The sequence below is a fragment of the Pseudopipra pipra genome, chromosome 11, assembly GCF_036250125.1.
Source record: "Pseudopipra pipra isolate bDixPip1 chromosome 11, bDixPip1.hap1, whole genome shotgun sequence".
Lineage (NCBI taxonomy): Eukaryota > Metazoa > Chordata > Aves > Passeriformes > Pipridae > Pseudopipra > Pseudopipra pipra.
The window spans coordinates 4,909,856-4,937,476 of NC_087559.1; the positions used below are offsets into that span (position 1 = coordinate 4,909,856).

Here is a 27,621-nt window from a genome sequence, read left to right on the forward strand (position 1 = left end):
TTCAAATGTAATGAACTAATTTATTTTTTTTAACACTACATCCAACTGTTTTTCACCACGCACAGATGTCACTGGAACAACTTGAATACAAAAAAAATTGCCTAAGAACAATAAACTACACAGACCAGCTAATATTGATTGCTTTAAAAATGCCCCCTGTTAAACTAAATAATAGCCAAATCTCACTGCAGTAAATGTGCCTTTATATCATTAAATACTAATTTAACAGAAATGTGACTGCATAGTGAAAAACATGAAAATGTTGGAACTGAAAGATTGCCTTTTTTTTCCTCTGCATTATACAAGTCTCCAAATTAACACCCAAAAGAAGAAAACAATAATTTCATATTAGCTGGCTACTTAGTCACACAAGCCAAAGCTGGGACTAAGCTAAACTCTAATACGCACTTTCCAAAGTGACCTGTGTGTCTCTTAGAGGGGAGGCTGGAGGATGACCCTCACCACAGGCTCTGTCCGCCCTCGATGACCAGATTGTGGCCTGTCATGTAGTCAGAGGCTTCAGAGGCGAGGTAGACGACGGCAGCCTGCAGGTCGGTGGTCTGAGCCAGCCTCCCGGCGGGAATGTCGCCCATCCAGCGCTGCACCAGCGGCCGCAGCTCCTTGGAGCGGATGAGTGGAGTGTCCACGATGCCCCTGCAAGGAGCACACACACCAAGAGTTTAGAAAGAAGAAAAGTCAGCACTTATAGGTGCTTGAGATGTTAATTCAGAAGGCAAAACCGTGGAATAACACAAAGGAGATGAGATGAGCACATCAGACCTGCTCTGCCTCTGCTGAAAGTCATGATGCAAACTTTCCTATCGTTGCCTTTCACTGCTGACCAGCAGCTTAAAGGTTTCCTTTAAAGTAAGTGCACAGGTACTATCTGCTTAGCTAATAGCAGAAGCCCCTTACTTTAAGGTCACCAGTTTAATTTTTTTTTCTAGAAAACAAGCATGGCATTGGAACGGAAAGCATCTTGAGTCGGGTCTGTCGCGGCTCTTGGGAACTGTCATCCCTCTACCAATTTCTCTTCTCATCTCATCACTCCGCAGCATAATGTCACACAGCGTTTGTGTACAGCCCAGAAACTGAAAACAGACCAACTTCTCATATGTCAAAAAATGAGGGAAACAAAAGCCAGCACCCTTCCGGGCACCAGACCCTCTCCACACAAAGAAGGAGAGGCAGGGATAAGCATAGCACAACCAGTGCGATTCCCCCTTAAACCAACACCCCAACAAATCACACTGATTTACCTGTTTTGCCTCTTTTACATCAATGAGTGACTCCACCACATATTAAAACTCTGCTAAGTTCATTTTTTTTCAGGTGCCCTAAAAATGAGTGATGCTGCAGGAAGCACAATGCAGGGCAAACATTTGGCTGGCTTTTCTGACTTTAACTGCGACTGATTTGTCATACTCCTCCTTAACAACATATTTGTATTTTGCGAAATGTATAATTTTTTCAGCCCCTGAACAAATATATTTACATAACTGTGTCTAACGAGAAATTACATTTAACTTCTCAGAAATGACAATAACTAAAACCTGAACTGCCAATTCCACTTCATTAGTGTGGTAGAAATGCATTCCAAATGTTAATAAAAATTCCAACATGCTGATAAATTAGCGCTTCTAAGGAGCATGTGACACCTTGGTTAACATATTCAACCTCAATTATATTTCTCTTCAGCACCCTGTTATCTGGAACCTTTGCTGGCAATCAGAGGTGCTGTTTTTCAGCGGCCAATTTTCTAGATAATGTAGCTTATCAACACTGTGGGTAAACTTGCCAATGAAATCAGGCTGCACTGAACCACACACACGCTAATTGCATCTCTTTTTTATGCATATTTACAGACTGTCACTTCAAAGAAATCAGTGGCCCATTGAGGCAGCCAGTTAGCTGGAAGAATTGCCTCTTGCAAATGAAAATTAGCAAACAAGCTAGTGATAAATATGAAATGAACAAAGTATAAAAATACTCGTTTTGTTCTGAAACTTCATTGGCATCCCAATTTAGACTTCCAAGGAAATAATTTTTTGAGTCAGACTGGATTCTGGGTATGAGATCTACCTTTTGTTTTAAATGAAGGCTGAAATCTTCTATTTACTCTGTTACGAAGTGGAACTAATTCAGATTTTCCCCCAAACATTTCTGTTTGCACTAATCAGGCAGGATTTAAATATCAGCTTCATTTTTTATTGTAATTGTCAATAAAGAGCAGAACAGTTCAGAAACAGTGAGCAATGCAGCTTGTTTAAGTTCTGGCAACGTAACAAAACCAAGCACATTCCAGTATAGAACTGTGGACTTATTTCCTTCAAGCACAGCCTCCTGCTCTCCCTCCTTGCTTTTCCAAACTCCTCGAGAACTGGTTTTCTTCAGAGAGAAACGTGCTTTGAGCAGCAGACATGAAATATATTGGACTCCTTTTCCATACGTGCCTCTCGCTGTGCTTACAAAACCATCCCCATCATCATCGTTCTGGCTTTACAGTATCAGAGACCAGAATAAGATCCGTATGATTTTGGTGGGGGGTTTTTTTCCATTTACAGATATATTTTAACCCCAAGGGAATGCAGATTAGGGAGTAAGACACACAGTCCTCCAGCACAACAGATTTTGCTAAAAAGAGGACATTTTTCAATCTGTTCAGAAAAATGATCTTTGATCTGATCACTGCAGTCTGTGAATTGCTGCATTGTGGCTGTCGCTGGACCTTTCTTTATGTTCACTTCAAGAAGCAAAAATTTAGATGTGTAACCAAACTTCATTACAAATTTTTATTATAGAAATGAGAAAAAAATATAGCGCAAAACTTAAAAGTTGCAAACACACATACTGATGGCACTATAAATATTAGGCATGTCATTGATACTACACATCTTCTGGGAAAGCTTTGGTGCCAAGTTGGGCAATTTAATGTTGTCGAACCCTTTTAGGCAGATTTTAGTTGGCTTCTAACCAGTTCCAGCAAAGACAACTGCCAATGCATTAATTCCCTACCTCATCTCGTATGCAGTGCTGAGCCTATCAGTACTTTCTGTTGCACGTCAATGTAATATCAAACTGCTGGTTCCTTAACATTAGATATGAGCATCAATATTTCATTATTGATACACAGGACAATTTGAGACATTAGGGAAAAAAAAAGACCGCCAAAAAAAAAACAATTGCCTAAAACATTTCCACTTCGAGAGACACATTAGGAAAAATATCACTTACCAGATACTTAACTGGAATTGTTACGTGCACTCAATCCCCAAATGAGAGCAAAAAAAGATTCCATCTGTGTGTAACTTGATTTCTTTCAGATGAGTTATTAATTTGAATGAGTTAAGTACACTCCACTTAATCAGGAAGTGTTTAATCACAAGATCCACTTAATTGGGACATCTCCCAAGGAATTAAGATTTAAGTCCAAAGATACTTACCAGCAACGACTGCTGCTTAATGGGGATAGTAATGCTGCTTAATTGGGATGCCTTCAGGTGATGCTGGGGTGCTCCTTCTCCTGCCAGCTCTGCCTCTCTGTCCCCCCTGATGGCGTGTACCCAAAACCTGCGGTGATCCTGCCCTACCTGCTCGTACCCACCACGCTACAAGCCTGCTACAGCACCACGCAGCTGTCTTCATGCTGCCCCAGAGGAGCAGGGCAGGACACAGGGCACACAAACCCTCTTTGTCCATGGCACCTCCAACCCAAATCCCTGCAGCCCATCAGTGGGAAACATGGCTCATCCCTCAGGACTGCTGAGTTTCACTGGGTTTCCAACAAGCTGGCCTGGCTGCAAGTTGACCTCAAGATCAACTTCCAGCTGCCCATCTGGAAGGTCATCACATTATGGCATTTTATGTCTTGCAAATCAAGAAAGAAGCAGCAATTACCCACAAAAAATAGACACTGATTCAGTGTAATGGCTGAAAAATGAAGTGCAATGCTGCACGTGCCAAAAACCAGACACCCTCCAAAGTCCCCTCCTCCATCACACTCAACACACTTCTCATGTGCTGGGAGACTAAAACATGTGGGGGCAGATGAGCAACAGCCACCAGTCAGTGCTCTGTAAAGGTCCCTATTCACAGCCATGTTCCCTCTGCAGCCTGACCCTCACATCCCTTCCAGAAAGACTCCAGCACCTTATTAATTTTGTTGGCATCAGCTGTTTAACAGGTTACAGGCGATGCCACTGGATGGACAGAAGGACTGAACACAGTTTCCACGATAGCAACAGGATAAGTCAGCCAAAACATCCAGGGAGTCTCAGCCACCTTCTCCCCAGGCTTGCTTGGCTGGCAAGAGAAGCCTAAATCTTCAGTTTTATAAATGCAATAAATCATCCTAAGAACTCTGCCATAACATTTTATGCATTGCTAACTTTTATGCATTGCTCTGCATAAGTTTTATGCACTCATTAAGAAATTAAGTTGATAAAAAGTGACCAGATAGGAAGAGGGGGAAAAGGCCAGAAGGTTTGCATGGTGAAATAATGTCTAGGGCCAGGCTGGAGCATTTGGACCTTCAGACAGAGACACGCTCAGAGTGCCTTGAAGCATTAATGCAACCGTGAGTGAGAGGGACAAAGTACTTAAGGACACAGATATTTTACTTGTCCAGAGATGATCTTGGGGTACCATCATGCCCTATATCTACATCTGTGCTCTTCAAACTCCTCAAAATCCTCTCCCATTATAAGATGACTATGTGCTAGGTTGGGCATCCATGTTCAGCAAGACCTGTGCTTTTGGAAGATGTTTCAACTACAATAGCATTGACACATGTGCTGTTGTACTGTGGCTCCTGCCCAGAGTTGGGTACTCAGATCAAGTGGGTTGAAGATGTCCCTGTGTCTTGGTGAGTCACGTCAAGAGACAATGACACTGGTAGGGTCCACAGTTCTGGGAATGGGTCCAAATCTGTACTGAAATGCAGTTTCACATCTCACATGGGCAGAAAGGTAAACATGAGTAGTTATTCACTCTGAAGTATATGTGGCTCTTGCTTATGGCAATGAGGTATCTGAGCTCTATGAACCACTACAGGCTCCTTCCTCTGAATGCTGCTCAGAGCTCCCCGGGACAGCCCTGTTATGAGGGGCTCAGCCAGAGCTTTGAATTACCAGAAGGAAAACTGTCCAGCTCTGGGGTGGATCAATCCCAGATCATTAGGGGAAAGTGCTCTGTCCAGAACAGGGGACCTCAGAGTCAGCAAAACATTTGTCCTCTGTGTGCCCTTCCTGGCTATTCCTCCACAAAGAAACAGGACTATTTTTTCTCCATGCTCTCACAACTGCCTCCAGAGACATAACTTTTTCAAGTATGACTGTATGCTCCCAAATTGTACAAAACAAGGCATTTTGATATTTGGTGTCTATATTTTTAATTTATGTAAGCCCCCTCAAAATGGGTAATTCCTCCTCTAAGAGCCTTTTCATCTGTAATTGCTGTGAATGTGGCTCTACTGTCCCACTTCTACTGGTACAGATTACCTGTGTGTTTTCAGACACAATTCCTGCCAGGTCCTGCTGAGCTTCCCTAATCCCTTCATCTCCCCCAGCTCCCGAAAGCCAGTGTAAATTCACTAGCACTAGTTGTGGGAACACTATAACAGTGCTGCTAGGACTGGCATGGGGAAAATCCCATTAGGAAGTAAGATGCTGTTGAAAGAATCTGTGGATCACATGGAGTGATGGCTGGAGTCACTGGTATAATTAGTAATAAATAATCATAAGGAAGACAGCTAGCACAAGCTAGGGGAGAGCAGACCGGCAGTAAAAACAGAGGCACTTGCCACTGAGCTCTGTGCTTTTATTTTTTTTTTACTCCACTTTGTGGATTAAAATATGTAATTTGTTTTCCCTAATTTGATGTACATTATTATCTTCATTATTACAATTTAACTCCTGGGTTAAAATCCTGCCCTTCCTACTTACTCTGATTGACTTCAATGGTCTACGGAATTTGACCGCTTCCAATTAACGCTACCCACTTGGGTTTCTGCTCAGCACTATCATGCACTGTTAATTGTTTAATAAAATGACTAGGTTGGGTATGTGTATGAGAAACAGAAAGACATGAAGTATGTCTAGTAAGAAAACTTTCCTTTGTGAATAAATACCATAAAACACAGAGCTTGAAGTCTCTAAAAATAAGGAAAGTTTAATTTGTAATAAACATATACATATATACAAAACTACATCTGGCCTCCTGTGACTGTCAGAGTTGAACAGTAGCTCAATTACAGCAATATAATGTAGCTTTTAAAGCACCTATATATTTGCCTCAAGTGAAAAGGGGAAAGAAGTATTGTCTATTAAGTGTCAAAAACCTTTTCTTTAACCACAGAAGGCTTGGACAGACTAAGGAAATATTTCATCTAGAAGAGAAATGCTAAAAACTACCCTTCACATTATTGGAAAACCTATTATCAAATGCTAAAACCTCTCCTTAAATCCCTGAGTATACACAGCAACAGAGCAGGCTTGGCTCTAAGTATTTAAACCTTTGTTAAGGAAAAGACAACATAAAAAGGGATGCAATCCACCTGCTAATTAGAAACTTTATTTGCTGAGATAGTGTTCATATGAGCTTTGTGGAACATTTCATTCCCTTTGTAGTTCCAGAATGAGGCTGTGTTTTACTTACGGGGAAATGCAGTTGACTTTTACTCCTCTGTCAACCCACTCGGTTCCCAACGTCTGTGTTAATTTTACGACCCCGGCTTTGGAGACGTTGTACGCCAACTGCTTCTGCGGGTGCGGGACTGCGAGGGGTTCAGAAAGAGAAAATTATTTATTCTTCCCAAATTAAGACAGCTCAGGCACTACACAGACAATTGCCTGCATTGAGATGAACTATTTGACGTTTTTCCCCGATGGTAGGTAGGGAAGAGCAAGAATTCAGCCACTCACAACGCAAAACTCTAAATATGTATTTTACCATCTAAAATCTGTGCCTCAGCAGCTGGTCTACTGAAAAAAAAATGGCAAAAATAGAAATAAAGAAAGAAATATAAAAGGCCCCATTTTTGGGCAAAGCCAAACCCAATCTATTAAACATGGATATGCATACTTGGCTGCTCCCAAGAAAGATCAATAATCATACACATTCATATATTACACACATATATATGTTTATATACTTGTGCACTGTAATACTAATATAGTATTATCATATAATGATAATACATTATATGATTAATATTATATTATGTGTTCTGTCTGTTATATAAATAATATTTATTATTTATATATAATACATTATGTGGTATGATATAATGTAATGCAACATATTAAATTGTTTGATATGACATTATATGATATAATACAATATAAGTGCATAATAGATTTTATATAACATATTATATATAGCCTCTCGGAACAAATTATTCTCCCTAATTTTTAAATTATCCATAGTCTGAAGCAAATACATCACATTATCTAACTGGTGTTTGTGTGGATGTGATCACAGGTGCATCCCAAAAATTCAGAACACCCACCACTTTCAAAATCTGAAGCTTTTGAAAATGTTTCAGAGGTGTCACATGTCAGTCAGAGACAGAAAATGATCGGCTTGCTAATTACAATGTTCAAGGTTGCTAGTGCTGTGTGCTTACTGGCTCTGCCCCTCACCAGCTCCGTGAAAGCTACTTAAGGATAAATCCCCAGTGGGTGTAAAGTGCTTTAAACCCATGGGAGTCAAAACCAAGTCAGCCCAGCTGTTGGGATTTACACTCACGAAGTGTCTCTCCTTGGAGTTTTTTGGCTGCCATTAGGACTTCATTAAACAAATCCAGTGCAAAGCACCAATCCATAATTAGCTCCATATCAGTGCTAAGTGTCACTGAGTTACTGACTCTCACAGAGGGAGAGTGGGGAAAATCAGGGCTAAAAATCAGTAGTCACAAAGACAGACAATTCCAGCCTGTGGGGTTGGATAACACTGAAGCCTGGAAGAAAGGTAATCGCTGGGATTGTGTAAGGTTCTTCAGGCAAACCCCAACTCACAGCATAAAAGCACACAAGCAGCACTGGTAGATGGCATTAAATTGGTCTTAATAAATTAAGTTGATGCATCAGCTCTAGATCACTCCCACCTATGGCATCTCAACACATCCACTACTGCTTTTGTTGACTAAAACTATTGGGTTTGCACATGTCAATGTAAAAGGGTGGAAAGAAGATGATAACTGAGTTATGTGAACTCCGAAAGAGCATAAAGCTCTGCTGCAAATTACTGAGCATGTGAACAAGGGCCTTTGCCTTGAACAGAGATGTTTGTGAATAGATTTAAAGCGCACGTGATGGGAGCAATAATTAGTGTTTCGTTTTTTCTGCATGTGCTGAAGGTTTGCTCAGAATTCAGAGGCCTTTTCCTTTTTTGTTCAATATGAAATACTTTGCATTTTGACCAGCAGAACTGCTTTGCCCTCTGTGTGTGCCTGTTGCCCCTGACACAGCACGATGTGGGGGCTCTCAAAAAGATGTGGAATGTGATTTCTTGATTAATTGCCGTGCTCCAGCTCCAAGTTACATACAACTTCGGTAGTTAGCCTTGTAACCTCCCAAAAGCAGTTCTTTGCTGAACTTTCCAAACATGTCTCTCTGTGATAAATCATTTGGTGTTTGCTAAGAGGATGGGAGTTCTGGCACCAGCTCTGCATGTGGGTGAGAACAAGTTGCTGCAAGCTATGAGAACCAGCTTCTGATATGGGGTGGGTGCCGACACAGGATTTTCAAGAGTCCTTCCTTGTAAAGGCTTTTGTCTTTGTAAGAATATCTAAGCAAGGTAACTCCCCCTTCTGAGACACTTGGCCCCTCTCTATTAGAAAAGCTGAAGAAGAAGCCAACAGGTGCTGCAAGACTCTGGCACTGGATGGGCTTTCTGCAGCTCAGCACCTTGCACCACCTACTCTCCCCTTACCTACAAGTCTCTTACAGACAGAAGAGCAAATCTGCAACCCTTCAAACTCATACAAAACAGGGCTAGAGCCTGTGAATGAAGCTATGCCTCCAGCAGCGTCACCAAAAAAATCTGAATTATTAAGGCTTCTGGGAAGCAAGGACACTCACTCCTGTTCAAGACAGATGATAGGAGGACCCAGATATAATTCTGCCAACATCAGCTGCATTATGCTTTAAACACCTGTGTCCTGGTTTGGGCTGGAATAGAGTTAATCTTCTTCCCAGTGGCTGCTACAGATTTTTGGATTTAGAGTGGGAATGATGTTGATAATACACTGACGGTTTAGTTGTTGCTCTAAATCAAGGCCTTTTCAGTTCTTGTGCTGCCCTGCCAGCGAGGAGGCTGGGGGCTGGTACAAGAAGCTAGGAGGGGACACAGCCAGGATGACTGACTCCAGCTGGCCAGAGGGTTATTCCAGATCATATGGCATCATGCTGAACAATAAAATTAAGGAGAGCTGGCTGGGGAGACTGACTGGGCATTGGTCAGTGGGTAGAGAGAAACTGCATTGTGCATCACCTGTTTTGTGTATTCTTTTATCCTTATTATTATTTTCCTTTCTTTTCCTGTCCTAATAGACCATCTTTATCTCAACCCACAGGTTTTAACACTTTTCCCAGATTATCTCCCCCATCCCAGGGGGGAGCAAGCAAAGGGCTGTGGGGTGTAAACCACAACAACCTGATGCTCTGGTTTTACAACCTTGTTCAGTGCCTCAGGCTTCCAGGCTGACCTTGAAGCAGCCACATAATGCTAATGAGAAGTGCACACAGACAGAGCAGAGCAGACCACTTACCACCAAAGATATTCACTGTAAAAATCACAGCTCTGAGTTACACCTGTGTGAACCGCCGAGCCGCAGCAGCCTCGCTGCCACTGCTGGAGCTTGTGCCTGGAATAATTCCAGTGAAATACCAGAATCAAAATGCACATATGCAAAATGTATGCGGCTTATCTTCAATTAATTAAAACTGATTCTGAGCAGTGAATCTGGAAAAATCACAAACAAAAACCTCCCTATCCTGCTAAGCGTCTCCTCATTTTCCTGTATCTCTGAGGAAGGACTCAACCTACAACAACAACAAAAAAAATATCCCCTAACTATTTCTAGAAACATTTCATACTATGCCAGTTGGCCAACATACTTAAATAACCAACCAACCAACATATTTATTTAACATTCAGCAGATGGACATGATATGAACATCGTGGTTTTCAGTTGTAGTTTCATAACTACTAGATTTTTTCAATGCCAAGATTCAAACAGGTTCAGAAGGTAAACACATCTCTTCATCTCTTAACTTTTGGCCTAGCACACATTGACTTTTACTGACATTTAAATGCATCTTGGGATGACCCTTCTAGGCTGCTCTCAGGGCTGCTTTCCAACATTCATTCCTGTTCCAGACCAGTACTCCCTCAAATGTGATCTTCAGGTGAATCTGTGGGCTTGACTCACCAGCCAAGGAGGTGCAGCCCCGAAGTGGGGCTGGGATGGATGCATGGTGGAATGGCATCACCTCCCAGCTCAGCAGAGCTGTGCCAAGACCCGACAGAAAAGTTGGAAAAAGCCTCTCCTTAAGCAGTGCAGACCATTGCTGGGCTGCAGTGAGACTGGGAGCAGTGTGCCAAACCAACAGATCCTCAGTTTTTGCCAATTCCCAAAGCTGCCTAACTTTCTCCAGAGTGGAATACCTCCCAGGAAATTTTGCTTGGTGATAGTGATGCGGATGGTGACAGCCAAGCACAGACCAGAGCCTGACTGCAGAGTGCAGAGCAGGAAAGCCTGGTGTATTTGAAATTTAAAGCCCTACATTCTTTTCAAAACTACCTTTCTTTGTGAGATTTTGTAACTTTACAAAGCTGGGGCAGAGGGATGGTGCCTGTGTTTAAGCAAAAGTAAAACAGCTGGTAAAGACACTTGAAAAAATATTAACAACAACATTGTAAATGGATTTTTGAAGAAACATTTAAAGTTACTGTGCAATAAACTGAGCAGAATGTCATGGAATGTCAAACTGGGCACAGTAAAAATAAACGTTATTCCAAAGGAAAATATAAAGACTGCATACTTATGTAACATTCAGCAGATGGACATGATATTAATACAGGGGTTTTCAGTTGTAGTTTTATAGCTACTAGATTTTCTTGTCTAACTTGGCAACCCAAGGCACCATTTGATTTTTGGATTTGGACAATACTGCAACAGATGTCCAGACCAATAAAATAAATTCCTAAAGGGCTATGCTTAATTCGTGTAATTGATCAATTTTTGTTACATGGGCTTCAGCTCACCAGCATGTAACTGCCTTCCAGATTAGCTCAGCAGTAGGGATTTCATTCCATATGTTACAATGGTTTATTGGTGCTTTTGATGACACTGCTGATTCAGCAGCACTGGTGCAGGCACCTGTTGGTAAGAGCAAGTTATAAAACTCGCGGGTACTGGGGCAAAAACTGGCACTAAATCTTTTGGGTGGCTTTTAAACACCTCGGGGGCTCAGCTTCCCACACGCCAAGGAGTTTGCCTGGAACAATGGGGAGGATTACCAGCACCTTTCCCATGCCATCCATGCAATGGAGTCACAGAAGGTGACTCCACCTCTTCTATAAAAAGTAATAAGTGCTCTAAAACATTGAGGACAGATAAATGTTGAAAAATGATATCAATAAAAATTTTGTAGTACATTTCCTCTAATATGAAATGTCAGTGATTTACTCCTTCCCAATACAGGTTTAATTGATTCAAATAGCATCGGTAGTAATTAAAATATGGATTCTGAAGCACAACTGTTAGCTCTCATCACTCACCTATTAAACTTGCCATAGATGCTGTGTTAATTATCTTCCCATATCCTTGATTCAGCATAATGCGGCCTGCAGCCTGTGACAGAAATTAAAGGAAAGACCAGTGACCCTTTCTGTGATTGTGCTAATAATGACATGATAATAAATTAGTCTTCACTTTTCAGAAGAGTTGATGTGCTAACACATTTTTTTTAAGCACTTGATCTGAAAACTTAGTATAAAAATGGCTGATACAGGAAAAATGCCTTTGCCATTTCACACCTCTTCACTCTTGGCAATATTTTTTCAAAATAATCACTAATTTTGGGACTGCCCCCACAAACCTTTTTGATTTTCAGGATATGTCAAATACTGACTCTTCAAAAAATTTTGGCCATTCTCAAATGCCTGGGTTTGGGCAGCCAGTAAGTACCAGCTGCTTTTGGAAATATTGACCAAAATCTGTAATTGAAATCTGCAAGTCTTTCCTTAACTCCAGCCAAACTAGGACCAATTTTATTAGGATAATTAGTAATAAAGTGTTATTAAGTCTTGATCAAGTAAGCACTTAAAAAATTATTACCCATTTGCAAAACCAAACAGTGCACCATTTCACACTTACTTGACAGCACAAAAATAATCCTCGCAAATTAACATTAAAGGTTTTGTCCCATTCCTCTAGGGAAGTCTCTTCACTTGCAGAGTTCAGATTGATTCCTGCATTGTTGCACGCGATGTGAACCGTGCCCCAGCGAGCCACAATTGCATCCACCATCCTTTGCACATCCTCAGGCTTGCTTACATCCACTGCCAGGGCAAGGCTTTTAATCCCTGTGTTAACATCAGAGCAACGGAGTCAGTACAGGAATTCTCAGGGAAAGAAAAAAAAAAATCTATTTTGTGACTATTTATCAATGCATATATAGAGATATTTTATAGAGAGATGTATTTTTAATATACAAATGTATTGCATACCTATTCCACCTTCATTCACTGCTGCACAAATTGTAGCAAAGCGTGAGTTTGTTACTGCAGTACTGTTATTATAAAGTTGCTGACTGGTGCGAGGTTTGCCTGTTGGAGACCAACCTAAAGCCCAGGTGTGGGAGCGAAGGCTGCCACTCCAGCAGGACGAAGCTTGGAACACTGCACCATCTTCTGTCCAAACCCTCAACTGCAGCTTTCCCATCCACCAGCAGCTCTACAGATGCTTTTTTTATGCCATATCCCCCTGAGATGCTCCAGAAATCAAATTAATTTGTCCCAAAAGTGCTCTCTGGATGAACTACAGCATCCAGACAGCTGGAAGCCTCAGACAAAACCAAACCAGTTTTAGGTGGGAGAGCTAACTGGGAATACCTTCAGGTGCATAGGTATGGTAGTCACATTTCCTGGCCTTATTTATTGCAAATCACACTGCCAGAATAGTGCAAACAGTCAGAAGTTAAGAGATTTACCAGATTTGAAACATGCCATAGTGATTTTTTCCTCGAAAAATCCAGCTGTTGACTTTTGCACCAGTGCTGATCCATAAATAACTTCATTTAATTTATTATAAAAATCAGCTTTATATACCCTTGTTATTAAACAACATAAGCAGCCTGCTGAGGCATCTGATGCGAATGGGATTATACCCATCCAGAAAGCCAAACAAGGCTACACCAGTAAGGGCTGTGGTGAAATGGGTCTTAACTCAGGAGGAGGGAGGTGGCCACTGGGGTTGGACCGTGGATCAGCAATCTGCAAGCAAATAGTGTACAGATAAGAAGTTACAGCTGCTAAAGTAAGATTTTTTATCTCTATATAAATGGAAAAATTGTTCCCCATTCATTCCTCTTCCAGATCATTCTGATAAAGCTTTTAAAAGAAGGCTTAAGCCTATTCTAGGAGAAGAGAAGACTCTCCCAAAATGAAGCTTGAGATGGGGGGTTCCACGAAAGCAAGGCAAAGAAGTAATTGCCCAGTGGTGTTTGAAGAAAATGTCAGGAAAGGGACTTTTGGAAGGAAAAGCTCCTCCTCACCTCCAATGCCTTCAGGAGCCTGCCAGAGTGCAGTTCCTGAGGTGATGCTGCTCTGGGGTGCTCCCCACACCAGGCCATGGGAGCTCCTGTCCCCTTCAGTGATGACACAGCCCTCTTGATTTCCATGGCAGAGAAATAATACAGCCAACTAAAAAATGAATGCATGTTCTGCCACAAAACAAGACCTCTTATTTTATCGCAGGTTTTATGCTAAATACTCTGAAAGAATAAGAATAGCCAGACAGCCCCCGTTGCTCCTCCTAATTGTTATCTAGACGTGTAACGCACAGGGAGTTGCTGCAATCTTTCTTTCTCAATTTACAGACAAAACGGGTGCAAGCGTGTTACTAATGGTAACAGAGAGACTCTTCACCTGCCCTCCAACTCTCACCCCATTTATGGCTTCATCTTATAAGATAGTTCATAAAAACAAGACAAAAGGTGCCACGCGTGAGTGTCTGGCGAAGAAGCAGTGAAGACACACTCACTTCAAACCCGAGTCCCACATTTGACCTTAATCAATTCAGCTGATGTCCCTGCACTCAGAGAGAGAGGGAAAAAACCCACTTTCTGTCTCTCCACTGTCTCCCCAAACTACCTATTAAAAATAATAAATAAACTGTGGAAAAATAGCTTCAACTCTATAGACACAGCCAGAGATAAGAAACAGAACATACGACTGTGTTGCTGCATACATGACAGAGCCAGTGCCTCTCCACAACCCTCAGTCTAGTTTTGTGACGCTTGTGGAGGCAGTTTTGTGATGAGAGGGGCAGGAGTGGAGCGCAGTTGCTCTGTGGTGGAGAGACACCAATATGCCAAATCCACCAAGGTGCCCTTCTGCAGGGGACACATACATGTGCCCCTGCCACAGGACTCATCTCTGGTCTCTCGATGTAAATGGAAGCAACACGTTGCATATAGACAGGAAGATCAGGAGTGACATTGCACAAGGCATTTGCATAGTTTACAGTGAAAATGCACATTTTAAAAATCCCATCAGACTAATTCTTCCCTTAGGGTAGAGGGAGCGATTCCCCCTGAAGACAGAGGTGTGTGTTGTGGAAGGTAACCCTTAGGATTTTTTGGTTATGTTTCATCATTTTTGGTTCTTCTGTCAGATTCCATTAGCAACTGTTGAAAAAGGTATTCACACAGGATCTCTAAACAAAGACCCCTGTAGCCAAGGGACATACACCAGAGCTGTCTAACAAAGCTAAAACTGAGATCACAGAGATTCTGAAGTTTAAAACTCATCATGAAATGATGGCACCATCCCAAAAGGCAGTAAAGGACTCCTTGGTATAAGAAGCAGAACAGCTCTAAGCAATTTAAGCAAAATGTTTTGAAAAAGTATCAGTATGGGAATGACTTGGGGCACTGCATTTCCAACTTTGATTTAGAGATTTCTACAACCCTAGAAGGGAAAAAAAAAAAAGTCACAGCTCCTTTGTCCTTATTATAGCGGGGAAAATATGTATTAATATTATGATTTCTTCAATTTACTCATGTGAATATTTTCAGAGTAAAGCTAGCTGAACCTTTTTGTCAAAATTTATTTCCAACAGAGCATGTTACTTCTTTGAAGCCAAAATGTTTCATGGAAATATATCGATTTCAACAAAAGTTTTAAAGGGAAAGCTTCTGAGGTCCAGGCTAGACTCTCTAGTTACCTCTGGAGAGAAAGAGATTGAAAACCTGACCTTTTCAGATCCTTTCCAAAAACGGGCATTTGGTTATAATTCCCTTTCACAAAAGCATTACAAAGTTTGGGTTTTGTTCCAACAGGGAACGACAATAAATTTGAAACCTCAAAAACCGTCATGAGATGGAATAGATGTGCCCTGACCAGCTGCACTGGTCAAGTTGATAGATAGTATTTGACCTCAAAGGATAAAGATGTGTAAAGAGTGAGAAGCGAGATTTTCTTTACTTTAGACTGCAATAATATTTGCTATGCCTCATGACCTCTCCGACTGCATTTTGGAACACCCCCCCACCTCCTCTGGGCTTGCAACCCACTGCTGAAGGAGCAGAGATGTAGGGCAGCCATTGAAGGATGGATGATCAAACTCCTACTGAAAAATGCCCTGGAGATAAGTTAAGTTAGTTTTCCAATAGGCTGTTGGCATCCAAAGTCTCATGGCTCTGTCAAGTAGCCCATTTCTATCTGAATAGCTCTGCTTGATATGCAGGATCTCACGGGGAAAAGGCAAGTTAACGTGTAGGGCAAAGCTACTTTGTGCCAAGGCCATATGGCTTTGGTGCATAAGGGAATGACAAGCTTCAGGAGGGGAGGGACTGGATGACTCAAGAATTTGTAATAGGAACTGAACACTTTCTATTCTAGCTCATTATCTGAGATCAGAGCTTTAACCACTGCACTGATGCTCAGCGTAAGGTGTCTCCTGCTTACCAGAGCTGGGATTGTGCAGACAGGGACATTTTGTTTTAGAAGTTCTCTGGGGAGGCTCAGGATGGTATCAAAACCAGAAATGTACCATTCCTCGCCCTTCCTGAGACTGGGTGATACAAATGCATCTGCAGGGGCTGGTTTTGCTGGAGAATATGGTTTCTAATGGCCCAATCCCTTTTGGAAGTCAGAATGGAAACGAATACTGCTGACTTTATCCAAAATGGGAATATGAAAATTTCCTGGGTAAAGCTCTACATTTAGAGACAATGAAGTACTGAACTTTGAAGAAGGCTCAGGTACAACCTCACAAAAGAAATTATAAAATGAGTAATACTTCCTTTCTTTTATCATTAAAATTATATTTCCAGTTTTCTTTTTCCCCTTTATAATTGCAGTTTATCACGATTATAGGAGGAAATTCAATTTTATGTTACATTTTCTGTTTTTACAACAGAAGTGGCTTGTAGAGGATGCTACCTCTTCTTGGGGATTTTAGTTATTACATCTATTAATATTTTGTTCCTATATCTGACCTTGCAAGCATGTTTGAAAGAGGGTTTCAAAAATTACTTTGTTTCAATTTGAGGGTGCAATGAGAAATTCAGACTGACAACACATCTACCTTGTTTTGGTGTTTTGGCTTGTGGTCCAGACATTAGGTATGGAAGAGGTGCCAGGGAAGGGGTATGTGAGTTTGTAGCCCATGTCTGTCATTCGTCCTTAGTGAAGCCTGAGGTGCTGCATGATTTACTCTGAGAAACACCATCTCTATTTGTTCAATGCTGGTTATACAGATCTCACCCGCAAGGGGTGACCCTTCTCTGTCCCTGTCAGTCATGGCTCACTGCTGTGTTTCCTTTGGGCACCCTTGGCAAGGAATTTTATTTGGGTCACTTTGCCTCTAATTAAGTTTATATTAATAAATAACTCTTGCAGACGGTGTCATACTGATGACTGCTGAGACGACACCGCCAGGGCAGAAGCTTCATGACCATGGCATGAACATTTTCTGCTCTAACCTATTCCCCATCAGAGCTGGATGGAAGGTAATTCCACTGCAGAGAACAGGTCAGGTTTGAAGAAGGAAAGCTGCTCATTACAGTGCTCACGACAGGTCAGTCCCACGCTTACCTTTGAGGCTGAGCTCACACACCACCGCCTCTGCCTTGGCAAGGACCAGATCCACAACAGCCACTTTGGCACCGGCTTCCCCCAGGGCATGAGCAAAGGCTCTGCCAATGCCCTGCCCCCCGCCGGTGACATAGGCCACCTTGCCATCCAAACGCAGCCGGTCCAGGATGCGCCGCCTGTTATGGCCCCAGAAGACGTCATCCCTCACCACTTCTTTCTGAAACAAAGCATAGATACATTGCACAACAAGGGGCAGAGCTCACTAAGTGAGAGCTGTGAAGGACTTCGCCTGTGAGAACAAGGCAGGAGCGTGAACAGGGATCCGTGTCTTCCTGTCCATTAATTAATACAAAACATATGACTAATTCAAGACAATATTAGTCTCAAAAGGAGCATTAAATGCCAGACAATGGATCAGAAGGGCTGTACTTTGAGGAGATGCTCTGACCACTCCACTTACATGACAGCAGGGTATGGCATTTCCCAGCCTTGCTTCCCAGGGAGATGGATCAGGTACATTGCTTAGAAGTTGACTGATTAAGTCTTCCAGCTATTTTACCCCCAGGGCCCAATTCTGCCTCAGGCTCAGCTGGCTCCAGGAAGACACAGAGCAAGATTCCAAAGTCAGGATTTTGCTCAAGCAGAGTGCAATCAAAATATCTTCACAAGGCTGGTGCACAAATAAAGATTATCAGCCAATAACTTAAACCAAGCTGTCATCTGATCAGCTGCCATACATCATTTCCCCCTAACTGGAATCAAAATGGAAAATACAAGATGTTTAAAATACTGAGTTTGAAATGCCAGGAATTACCAGTGGGTGTAACTTTGGGAGCACTCAGAAACTGCAAAACAATCAGGATGTTTGAGTCTGCATTTACTGAGCTAGGCCATTATGATTCCAGATGGGAATTTCATTACAGCTGGATGATGCCCACTACATAAAATGGAGAAAGATAAAATCCCTGTTTTTTCCATAGGACAAGCAAAATCTAAGGCCATGAAAATATTCAGTTCAGAGAGCATAAGAGGGCATCATGTGCTGCCTTTGGGCGAAAAAAGAGCTACTTCAGAAATATTAGGGTTCATTACAGCTGGGCCCCAGCTCCATCTGCCCACACTCCCCTGCATGGGAAGGATGGGAGAGCAACAGGCACAGACACCCAGTGAGCAGCATGCCAGCCACTTTGGAGATTCATCACAGGACCAGCTGATCCAAAAGACTTTGCAAGGAATCAGCATTTAGTGTAACCTGGACAAGTGAGGCTAAAAAATGCCAAGACCTAAGCCGGTAAGTCCATGATGAACAGCACTATGTGTTTGGGTTCTTGCCAACAAATCCCTGAAAATTATATTGTCCCTGTCCTCAGCAGAGTCAAAAGTTTCCCAGAAGTACTCACAGAGAGGAAATACCCACCTTGGATTCAATCACTGCATCTGGAGGTACAGGGATCCTTCGAATAATGCTCAGTCCACTCTGCACAGGTAAAATTACCTGCAAATATAATGCACACACAATTCTCAACTGCTTTGTACTTGGCTTTCTGTCACTCAGATTCCACTGATGTGAAGGATAGTCCTCAGGCCATAATAGCTCTTCTCCTATTCCTATTCTTACGTGAACTTCCTTCCAACACAAATATGTCAGGCATTTCTATTTGCTCACATGCCTCTTTCAAACTCATTGCCTCCACAAATGACAGGAAAAAGAAATCACAATTTTAGTTCTCTAGTTTCTAAATCAGCACCAGCTGCTGAGGTTGCTGGATTTCCACTGCCTGGATAAGGCTGTCATGAGGACAGTCCAGTATTACAGTAAACCACAATAGCAATACTTCGGTGTTCTTCAGCATTTGATAGAACATCTGTCCTTCACCCACAGATGAGGGTGCAGGACGTGCATCATCATGAGGAAACCTGCACTCAGTTTTGCAAATTCAACACCACTATCACAGTGTTAGATCAGATATGGAATCCATGTGCTATTTACATGCATTCAATGGCTAACAGGGAGATTCAGGACATGGAAAACTGATTAATCTTTCCCTCATCTACAAACAAAAGCTGATGCTTCTGGAACATTGTCTATTAGTTCTGTCAATGACAGAATAAATACAGAACCACAGGAGGTACCTTTAGAGGTGTCTGACCTGCAGGTAGAGAAAGACCTTTAGCCTATGAGACACCAAAACACTTTGGGCACGAGCTGCACACCTCTGTGCCGTGGAGAGCTGTGGCAGGGGGGAGTGTGGGAGGTGGCAGACCTGCCCTGTCCCACCACGAGCCCAACCTTACAGTGCAGGAGGGCAGACAGAGATCCAGCCATCCTGGTGCAGCCATGGAATGAGGGTGAGCTGGTGGCTGCTGTACCGGGGTAGCACCACTCACACCTGCTTTTAAAGCCCTGAAGGATATGTGTTTAATAGTGCCTCTGAAACCACAGTATATTGTTTGTGCATCCTATTACTTCTTTTTTTTTTTTCTTTCCTGCTGGAGTAGGACTTTGTTGACTCCTGTTGTGCTGGTGGTGCCCTACAGCCCCCAGAGTCTTTAAAGCAGAGCGGCGGTTCCTTGGTTGTGCTGTAGAGCTGATTATTCACTCTTAAGTGCTCCCCTTTTATCTTGCCTTTAACACTCTGTAAGATGTAGACAGAGTAGGGACTGTCCCTGAATATAGAAACTCATACCCAGAGCTCAAGTGAGGTGAATGACAATAAAATCTGAGTTCATTTTAGGTCCTCTGGATAATGGCACCAACAAAAGAAACATTTTGAAGAGTGCTTTGCAAAATCCATAGATACAGCACCACGGGCACCTTAACCAATGGCATTGCACTAACCTGCTCAACACGAGGATCTGAATTAATCACTGAATTTAATTTTCTGACAGCTAGTACATTTTCATCTGATACATTCTCCAGGTAGACTTGTCCTTTCATGAGTGTATTCTCTACACAGATCACTGCATCCATTCTCAGCAAGTGGTTATCCATGACAAAGCTGTAGTAGTGAACAGCATTCCTTTGATCAGCATCAATAAAGACTATATCAAAGTGCTCATCCTCAGCATGTAATGCCTGGAAAAAAATTATGTTGGAGAAAACACTAATTATTTACCTGAAAGTTAAAGTCTTGCCATTAAAATATCCTTTATATAAAGCCCAAACCAGAGGAAATTTTTTCTTTTAAAGTAACACTGCTAGAATTACTTCTGGAGATCTTGGGAGTTTTCCCATGCTTTGCAAACAATTCCACAGCAACAAATCCCTGAACTTCTCAAAGAAAATCAGGATATAAAAGAGGATGTCTCATCCCAGCTTGAGGTGTTGAGAGTCACAACAGAAACATCTGCATACCTCGAGTCAAAGCAAGTTGATCCAGCAGGGTAAGGGAGAGAACTGGCATCAAACCCTGCCACTGACAGGCCACAGTAACTTATCTCTTCTCAAAAGAGTAACTATCAACAAATTGAAGAGTGGCAATTATATCACTCCAGTGAAAAAAAGAGGCATAAGGCAGATCTGGGAATTGCAAACTAGTGAGTCCCACTTCAGTAGCAGGAAAAGGGTTGAAATCCTAATTAATAATAGAATTATAAAGCACATAAAAGAACAGGTCACAATAGAGATAAAGCAGCACAGACCCTATGAAGGAAAATGATGTTTCTTTAATCTAAAAAAATGCTTTGGATGGCTCAGCAACAGAGAGGATAAAAGAGAACTGACTGCTATCATCTAATTGGATTTTCAGAAATGTGGCACACCTTCCCTCCAAGCAGGCTGCTGATGATAATGTATAAAAGTGTTGATGGATGACCAGATGGGAGCCTTTACAGCCTTCTCCTGTGGCAGTTAATGCACTTGCTGCCCAAGAGGCTGCTATGGAATATTTCAGATTCCATCTGGGACTATTTAACTGCATCTGTGTGCGTTGCAATGAAACAACAGCTCATCCACCTATCTCAGCAAGCAGAAATGCTTTCAAGTCTTGGCATTTCAAGTGAAAAGAGAAACAATTATGTTTTCCAGAACTCACTGTTTCTATCACAACTTTTAACGGTACGTTTTGCATCCAGATTTCCCTTTTGTGTTTGGAGACATTGCGCACAACGAGTGATGAGTGATCCCCTCAGAGGTACCAGCAGAAGCATCAATAACAAATGGCAACAGAATTTGAAGACTGGTTTGTTTTGGGGAGTGAGGTTGATGGTTCCCAAACAGAGATTTCAGGAGCCTTTCTGGGGTGGGGAGTGTGTGGTTCAGACAAGAAAATAGCAGGAAGTGGACCATCGAAGCTCTGAGTTCCTTTATTGTGCAAACCAGTGTCATTGTGAGCTGGTTAGTGGTGAGGGAATTAAGCTTGGATAGTCACAGTTAACTGCAGATACTTAATAGCAGAGAAACTCTGCCAAAAGCATTCATGAGTCCACATTTAGGACACCTTTTGATGCTACACTATAATAAAAGAAGACCTTAAGGCCAAATATATGCTGGTTCATAATAAATGTAGCAGAAACTGGGACATCTGGTTTCCTGGGATTCATCTTTTCATTTCACTACCAGTAAGAAAATTTTGCCCTGGTTCCCTCTTGAGCCATATTAGGGGAAAGCAGCAGGAACATTTTTGCTACTGTGGAAGACCATCTTCTATCAGGTTGCACCTCAGTCAGTCTGTCCAATGTAGATGCTTCAGGAAGGGTCAGAAGATGAAAGCTGGGTCAAGGAGCCCATTAGGAAGAGAGATTAGAGGTCTCATTCCCCAGGGAGAAGAGCCAAAGCCAAACTCGAGTAATTATCGTGACTTATCACTACTTTCTGACTTGTAACCTTCCTGAGTGGAGGAGGTGGGGGGCAGACATTCAGAAGCAGATGTGACCATGGCTGAACATATGTTACTACTGCTCCATGGTATGGCTCCCTAATGAAAAAGAATCTCACTTTTATGCATTGGCTTCATTAGGTCCATATGGAGTTGTGTAGCTCTTTGGGTATTAGCTGGACTTCTCATATCAACCCTCCTTCCATACTGCCTACCTGCTGACAGTTTATCTCCTTCTTATCTGTCTTCTGATACAGATAAACCACCTTTTAACTCCACAGCTTCCATCCCTCGAGGGTGCCTGGGTTGGATATGTATCCAGCACACGCCTGCCTTGTCCTTGCCCTGCCTGGGTGTGCAAGGCCACGGTTTCTAAGGCATTTCTCTTCTGCCAGTTCATCAAGTCCTGAATGACCAGCCACGAGGGTCACTTGGGCACCTTTCATTTCTTCTAAATACCCAGTATCTGACACCTGTAAGGAACTGCCTGAGTTTGTGCTGGGACCTGCCATCATTTGAGTTTCTTGTTTCCACAGCTTCAAAATTGCTGCTGAGTTTTCCATATTTAGCTGGAAACAGTTCCAGGACTCTAAGAGGAATCCATGAAAGTCCTTGAACCAGCTTTGCCTCTAGAGCAGGAGGGAAACAGCCACAGGAAGGGGAAAGTCCTCTGTTTCCTGGAGCTCCTTGGCTAGCAGAGCAGGGATCACTCAGACAGGTGGTAACTGTGGCCAGGGCCCCACACTGGAGAGGGTTTCCTCACTGGCAGCACCTGCTGCTGAACCCAGACAGCCAGAAAGGTAAAAAACTGCTCTACTGGTAGCTCTGACTGCAGAGCCAGGCACTGGAAAGATGGGTGCAGTGATGAAAAGGACAACTCCCTGCTTTCCCATATGGATTAGGGGGTTTAAGACGATGGATTGACAACCCTTGCCCTCCCAGCACAGTCTGGGCCAGGCCCTGCCTGAGACCTCACAGCAAGCTGGAGATTCCATTGTCCTTTGCTTGGAGAGAGGCAGAACCCAGACGACTCCAACTGCGAGGAAAGATGAGATCCAGAAGGAAATAATCTGCCTGCAAAATATCCTGCTGAAACTAATTTCCTGAGTGTTTACAGTGCAATCCCTGCTCCTTGCTATAGAGTCATCGTAGATGGTAACAGATGGCAATAAGAGTTTTAATTCAGAGCAAACTTGGCTAAAATTAATGCTTTTGATTACAGTGAGTCATTAACTTCCTTTTGGATTAAAAAAAGAGTAACACTGCATTCCATAGAGGAGATACACCAAAAGAGACTACGAGAAAGGGCACAGCAGCACTGCTGATGGATACAGCAAAAGACCAGGGAGAGGACATCCTGAATAAAAACATGAATGAACCTTCTGCCAAAGCTCAGAGAAAACCTGATTGGAGTCCTTCTCAGAGACAACATAAGGCACATACAAACTCAATCAGGAAAAAAATGACTGCCCAGTTCCTTTGATATGGATCATACAGTCAGCATATTTGTAATAAAGATGTACTCAAAACTTATTACCTTCCCTATGCCTTGTTCTTGACCTAAATGTAATAGCAATCCATCCTTAGGGCACACAGAATACATGAAAAAGTACAGCTTCTTTTTAAAACACCATTAGAATATTTTACTGTATGTGGACATACACTCTTGTTACTCCTAAATGCTATTCTATTGAGTACAGTTTATATTCACCGGCAAGGCGAAATCTCTAGGGAAGCCAGAGAGGGAATGCAATTTCTAGTAATAACAGCTCACAACAGTGAATACTATCCACTTATCCCCACAATTTCCAGCTATTTTGGACTCCTTTCTGAATTAACCTTTCATATCAAAAGGAGCAATTCTAGAGCACACTAGAGACTCCGACACAATTTCATGCATAATTTATTCACTCAGTTCAACATTAAACGCAGAGTCCTTGACTTTGTCAAGGTGGATTCTGTTGGCAGACTTCACAAGCAGCAAAACAGGAGAAATGAGATCTGCAGCTCAACCTCTTCACCTATTCTGTCTGCTAAAAGGAGGGAAAAAAGAAGAAAGCAAACCCCGACATGCTTACACAACGCCCTGCAATCAGCAGAATCGGCTGCAAACACGGTGTTATTTTTTGTGGTACATTTTCAATTTAAAATGGAAGGATCAAAATCATGGATAGGAATAATTTCCTGGTAGTTTTCATTCTGTCCAGACTCAATCCTGCAACCATTGTTCAAGAAAAATCCACTGGGGATCGAAGGAAGCTCTTTGTGCAGGATCAGGCTCTTGCTGGCTGCGGATGCATGGCAAGGCACATTATCCAGGCATAGCACAACAGAGTTTAGACTTAAGGACCTTGTTGGGAAATGTTTTTAAATGCTGGCCCAGCACACAGTGAAAGGGTAGCTAATTCCCACTAAGAGCACCAGTACCTGAGACTGAACCCAAGGAAAATTTCCCCTCAGTTCACATTTCAAAATACTATGTAGAAATTATTGAGGCCATCGGGCACAGAGGTTTGTGCCATCGTGTATGTGAGATACATGCTTTGGTGGAGACCTCACTTAGCTCAGCAGTGTCTATCCCTCACATGTGGGAAAGGGGGGTTTTAATCATTGTGCTCTCAGGTGCCAAAAGAACCCCACTGTCTACTTGAGCTCTGTGGCTCCTGTCTGATACTTAGCATCCCTTGACTGGTCAAAATCTCAGATATTTTGCAACTGGCTGTGATTTGGGACAGGAGGCAGGGGAACTGGCTAACTGCTCCACTGCTGTGGGATAAGACAAAGGAGCATCAAGAGAGATATTCTTCATCTTCAGAGAGCCTGGTCAAGGTGCTGTTATGGACTGATGTGCTGCCTTAACACTGTGAAAATTTGAGGAGCAGCAGATAAGCAGAGATCCTGCCCTGTTGCACTCAGATTGGAAGCAAAACTCAGCCATCATCACCACAGCAAGAAAACTGCATCAGACAACTCCAAAGAGCAAGTGGTGGGCGACCACCTCTGCTCTCTAATTTCTCCAAAGGGACAAGAATGAAACCTCGGGCTGCAGGCACCATAGGCAACAAAGACAATCCTTGCCAGAGCTTGTTCCAGCTCTTCAGACTCTCATGGTGCTCTTCAACAAACACTAGCCAGCTCTGCTCTAGACCAGCCTCCCTGCAGACCGTGGGGGAGAGAAATGTTGTTCTCCAACTCCTCCATGAAGCTGAGCTGTGAGAGGTGCCATCCCTCATCCACCTCCCGCCTGTGGCTGCCTTGTCCTCCTGCCTTTCAGCATGTCCGTGGGGCAGGAGAAGAAGCCTGCTGCATCTCCAACCTAAAGCAGCCAGCTGGGAGGGAAAAGGCAGCACACTGTTCACAGCCTGAGCCTCTTCTGCACATCCAGCTGTGTTCCTGCGTGGCTGCCCAACTCCAACCAGGCAAACCTCAAGAAGCCCAGAATGCCAAGGCACCAGAGAGGCCACCACATTCATTGCTTCAGCATTTACAGCCATTGTGGATTTGACCTGTAGGACAATCCTCATTGTCCTGATACCAATGACAAAACATCTGCCACACTGAGCAAAAAAAGTTCAGAGCCCAGTGCAGAAATCCTGCACAGAGAGGTGTCCCCATGCTGGGATCTCTCTCCTGCCAAACACAAGAATCTCTGTTCCCAAGAGCTCTGAGAGGTATTTGAAGTCCTGAGCACCTGCAGAACCAGGGTCAGGATGTGCCTTCATGTTGCAATTGGAGGATATAAAATCAATTGCAACATTCTGTTTTAAGGATTTAATTTTCATGTCTTTGCTCCCTTCTTTAATCTCTACACAGCATGTATTCTGCCTGCCTCTAGATATTTTAATTCAGTCACAGTAAGTCAGTTGCACAGAATGGGCACTAGAGAGCAACAGCAATTCAATTAATTTCACACTCACTGCAGGGAGCTGGGATTTTAAATGCTGCACATTGCAGGTGATCTGTAACATTTCGTTATTCATATACTTGGCAAAGCTCTTTGTTTCTTTCTTATCAAACTTGGAGGTCATGAAAGCCAAAGGTCAGAAAGCTCCTGGCCATTTCATTTTAGAAATAAATATGGTACCTGTTAATGCAAGTAAAGTTACAATCAAGCTCACACTGACACAACCAGATTGAAAATAGAATCAAATGGGAATTAAATGTGAGTTGCTGGCAATCATAAGCTTTTCTCTTTCTTGGGACAAAGTCACTAGTCAGAATGAAACAAATACAGCTAATGCCTTATTTGTGTTAAGCTCATCACATTGCTCTGGAAGTGAGAAATTGGGGTTTAATTTCCCACAGAGCTTGCAGTGGGGGAAAATAATGAGAAGTTGTGGCTGAATTAGAAACTTCTCCAATACTTTCCTGATTCTTGTGAACATTGGGAGCAAGCTGTCTTTCTCAAGAGCTGGCTCAGCAGGGTACAGACACACTCTTCCTGTTTGTTACATTTGGAATTAGAGATCCGAAACAACCGACATGAAGTAAAACTGCCATTGAAGCTTATCGACCTACATTGAGACCTTGATTCCTCTGATCAAAAAGCTGCAGGATTTTAGTTAAAAAGAAAAAAAAACTATCCTGTATGATAGAGCTGTCCCATCATACACTGTGAATAAGAAATAACCTCAGTGCAACCATGTGTTCATAGTTGCAAGCAAACCAGGGCCACCATCCAGCTTTTTGCGTGCAGGAAATAGAACCTACCCAAAATGATTTAACGTGCCCTGCGCAAGAGCTCCCAAACTCCCCTTCCAAACTGACTTTACCTCCAAGGTGTCTGCCACTGGTCCCACTCGCATGCTTATCTTTTTGCCATCTGAAGAATAATCAAATGCTTCCTGGCTGTTCACTCCCAGATAAGGCGCTTCTGCACATGCAAAAATTTTGCCATCGTCTGGCAATTCCTCTGCAATAGCAAGGATACTGTAACCTTTAAGCTTGCCAATTAATAAAATCTTCCTGGCTCTGATCATATGAACAAACATCCTAAAAATTTGGCCTGTGGAAAGACAAAAAAGAAAAATTAAAAGTAAAACCATAGAAAAGAGGGTACCCTGTTAACAGTGAAAATTAGATGTGCCTTTTAAGTTATCATTAAAAATGAAAAAAAACCCACCCTAATCTTAAAACACTCCCAAGTAAGGGTTTAACAACAGAATCTGACAAAATTTCATCTAAAATGCAGCTAAAAGACAACAGAATAAAGGGACTGGTTTTAAATGTAGAACCTTTATCATTAATGCTGCTATTGTTCAAGTGCTTGTTAAATAGTGCTTGAAATATTGCATATTTTAACGTTCCCCCCATATGAAAATGGCTTTGAGATGGCTCCATATTCTTTCTGGAATCCAGTTAAAAAAAAAAAAAAAAATCACTACATTACCTTGCATTTGCTCTTAGAGTCATTATCCCCAGACAGCACCATCATTTAAGAAATTTATCATCAGTGGTGTCCTTCGAACAATGTATT

The 27,621-nt window shown here is 42.4% G+C and overlaps 1 protein-coding gene across 1 annotated transcript; it reads right to left on the minus strand.

Moving 5' to 3' along the window:
- On the minus strand, positions 1 to 27,541 carry LOC135420050 (D-threitol dehydrogenase-like). The gene is made up of 9 exons (XM_064667013.1): positions 27,535 to 27,541; positions 26,918 to 27,150; positions 20,168 to 20,404; positions 18,746 to 18,823; positions 17,329 to 17,545; positions 12,383 to 12,591; positions 11,785 to 11,857; positions 6,655 to 6,772; positions 1 to 654 (listed from the first exon to the last, which is right to left on the minus strand). Exons 1-9 carry the CDS (start codon positions 27,539 to 27,541, stop codon positions 459 to 461), a joined length of 1,368 nt encoding a protein of 455 aa, XP_064523083.1. The 3' UTR covers positions 1 to 458.
- Between the last annotated feature and the right edge of the window lie 80 nt (positions 27,542 to 27,621).

Bases quoted from the DNA above. Each gene is read 5' to 3' on its own strand.
- LOC135420050 (XM_064667013.1), bottom strand. The intron at 20,405-26,917 runs GTAAAGTCAGTT...ATTTTTTTCCAG, and splicing joins CAGTGGCAGACACCTTGGAG to GCATTACATGCTGAGGATGA. The intron at 17,546-18,745 runs GTGGGTATTTCC...GCTTTGTTTCAG, and splicing joins ATGCAGTGATTGAATCCAAG to AAAGAAGTGGTGAGGGATGA.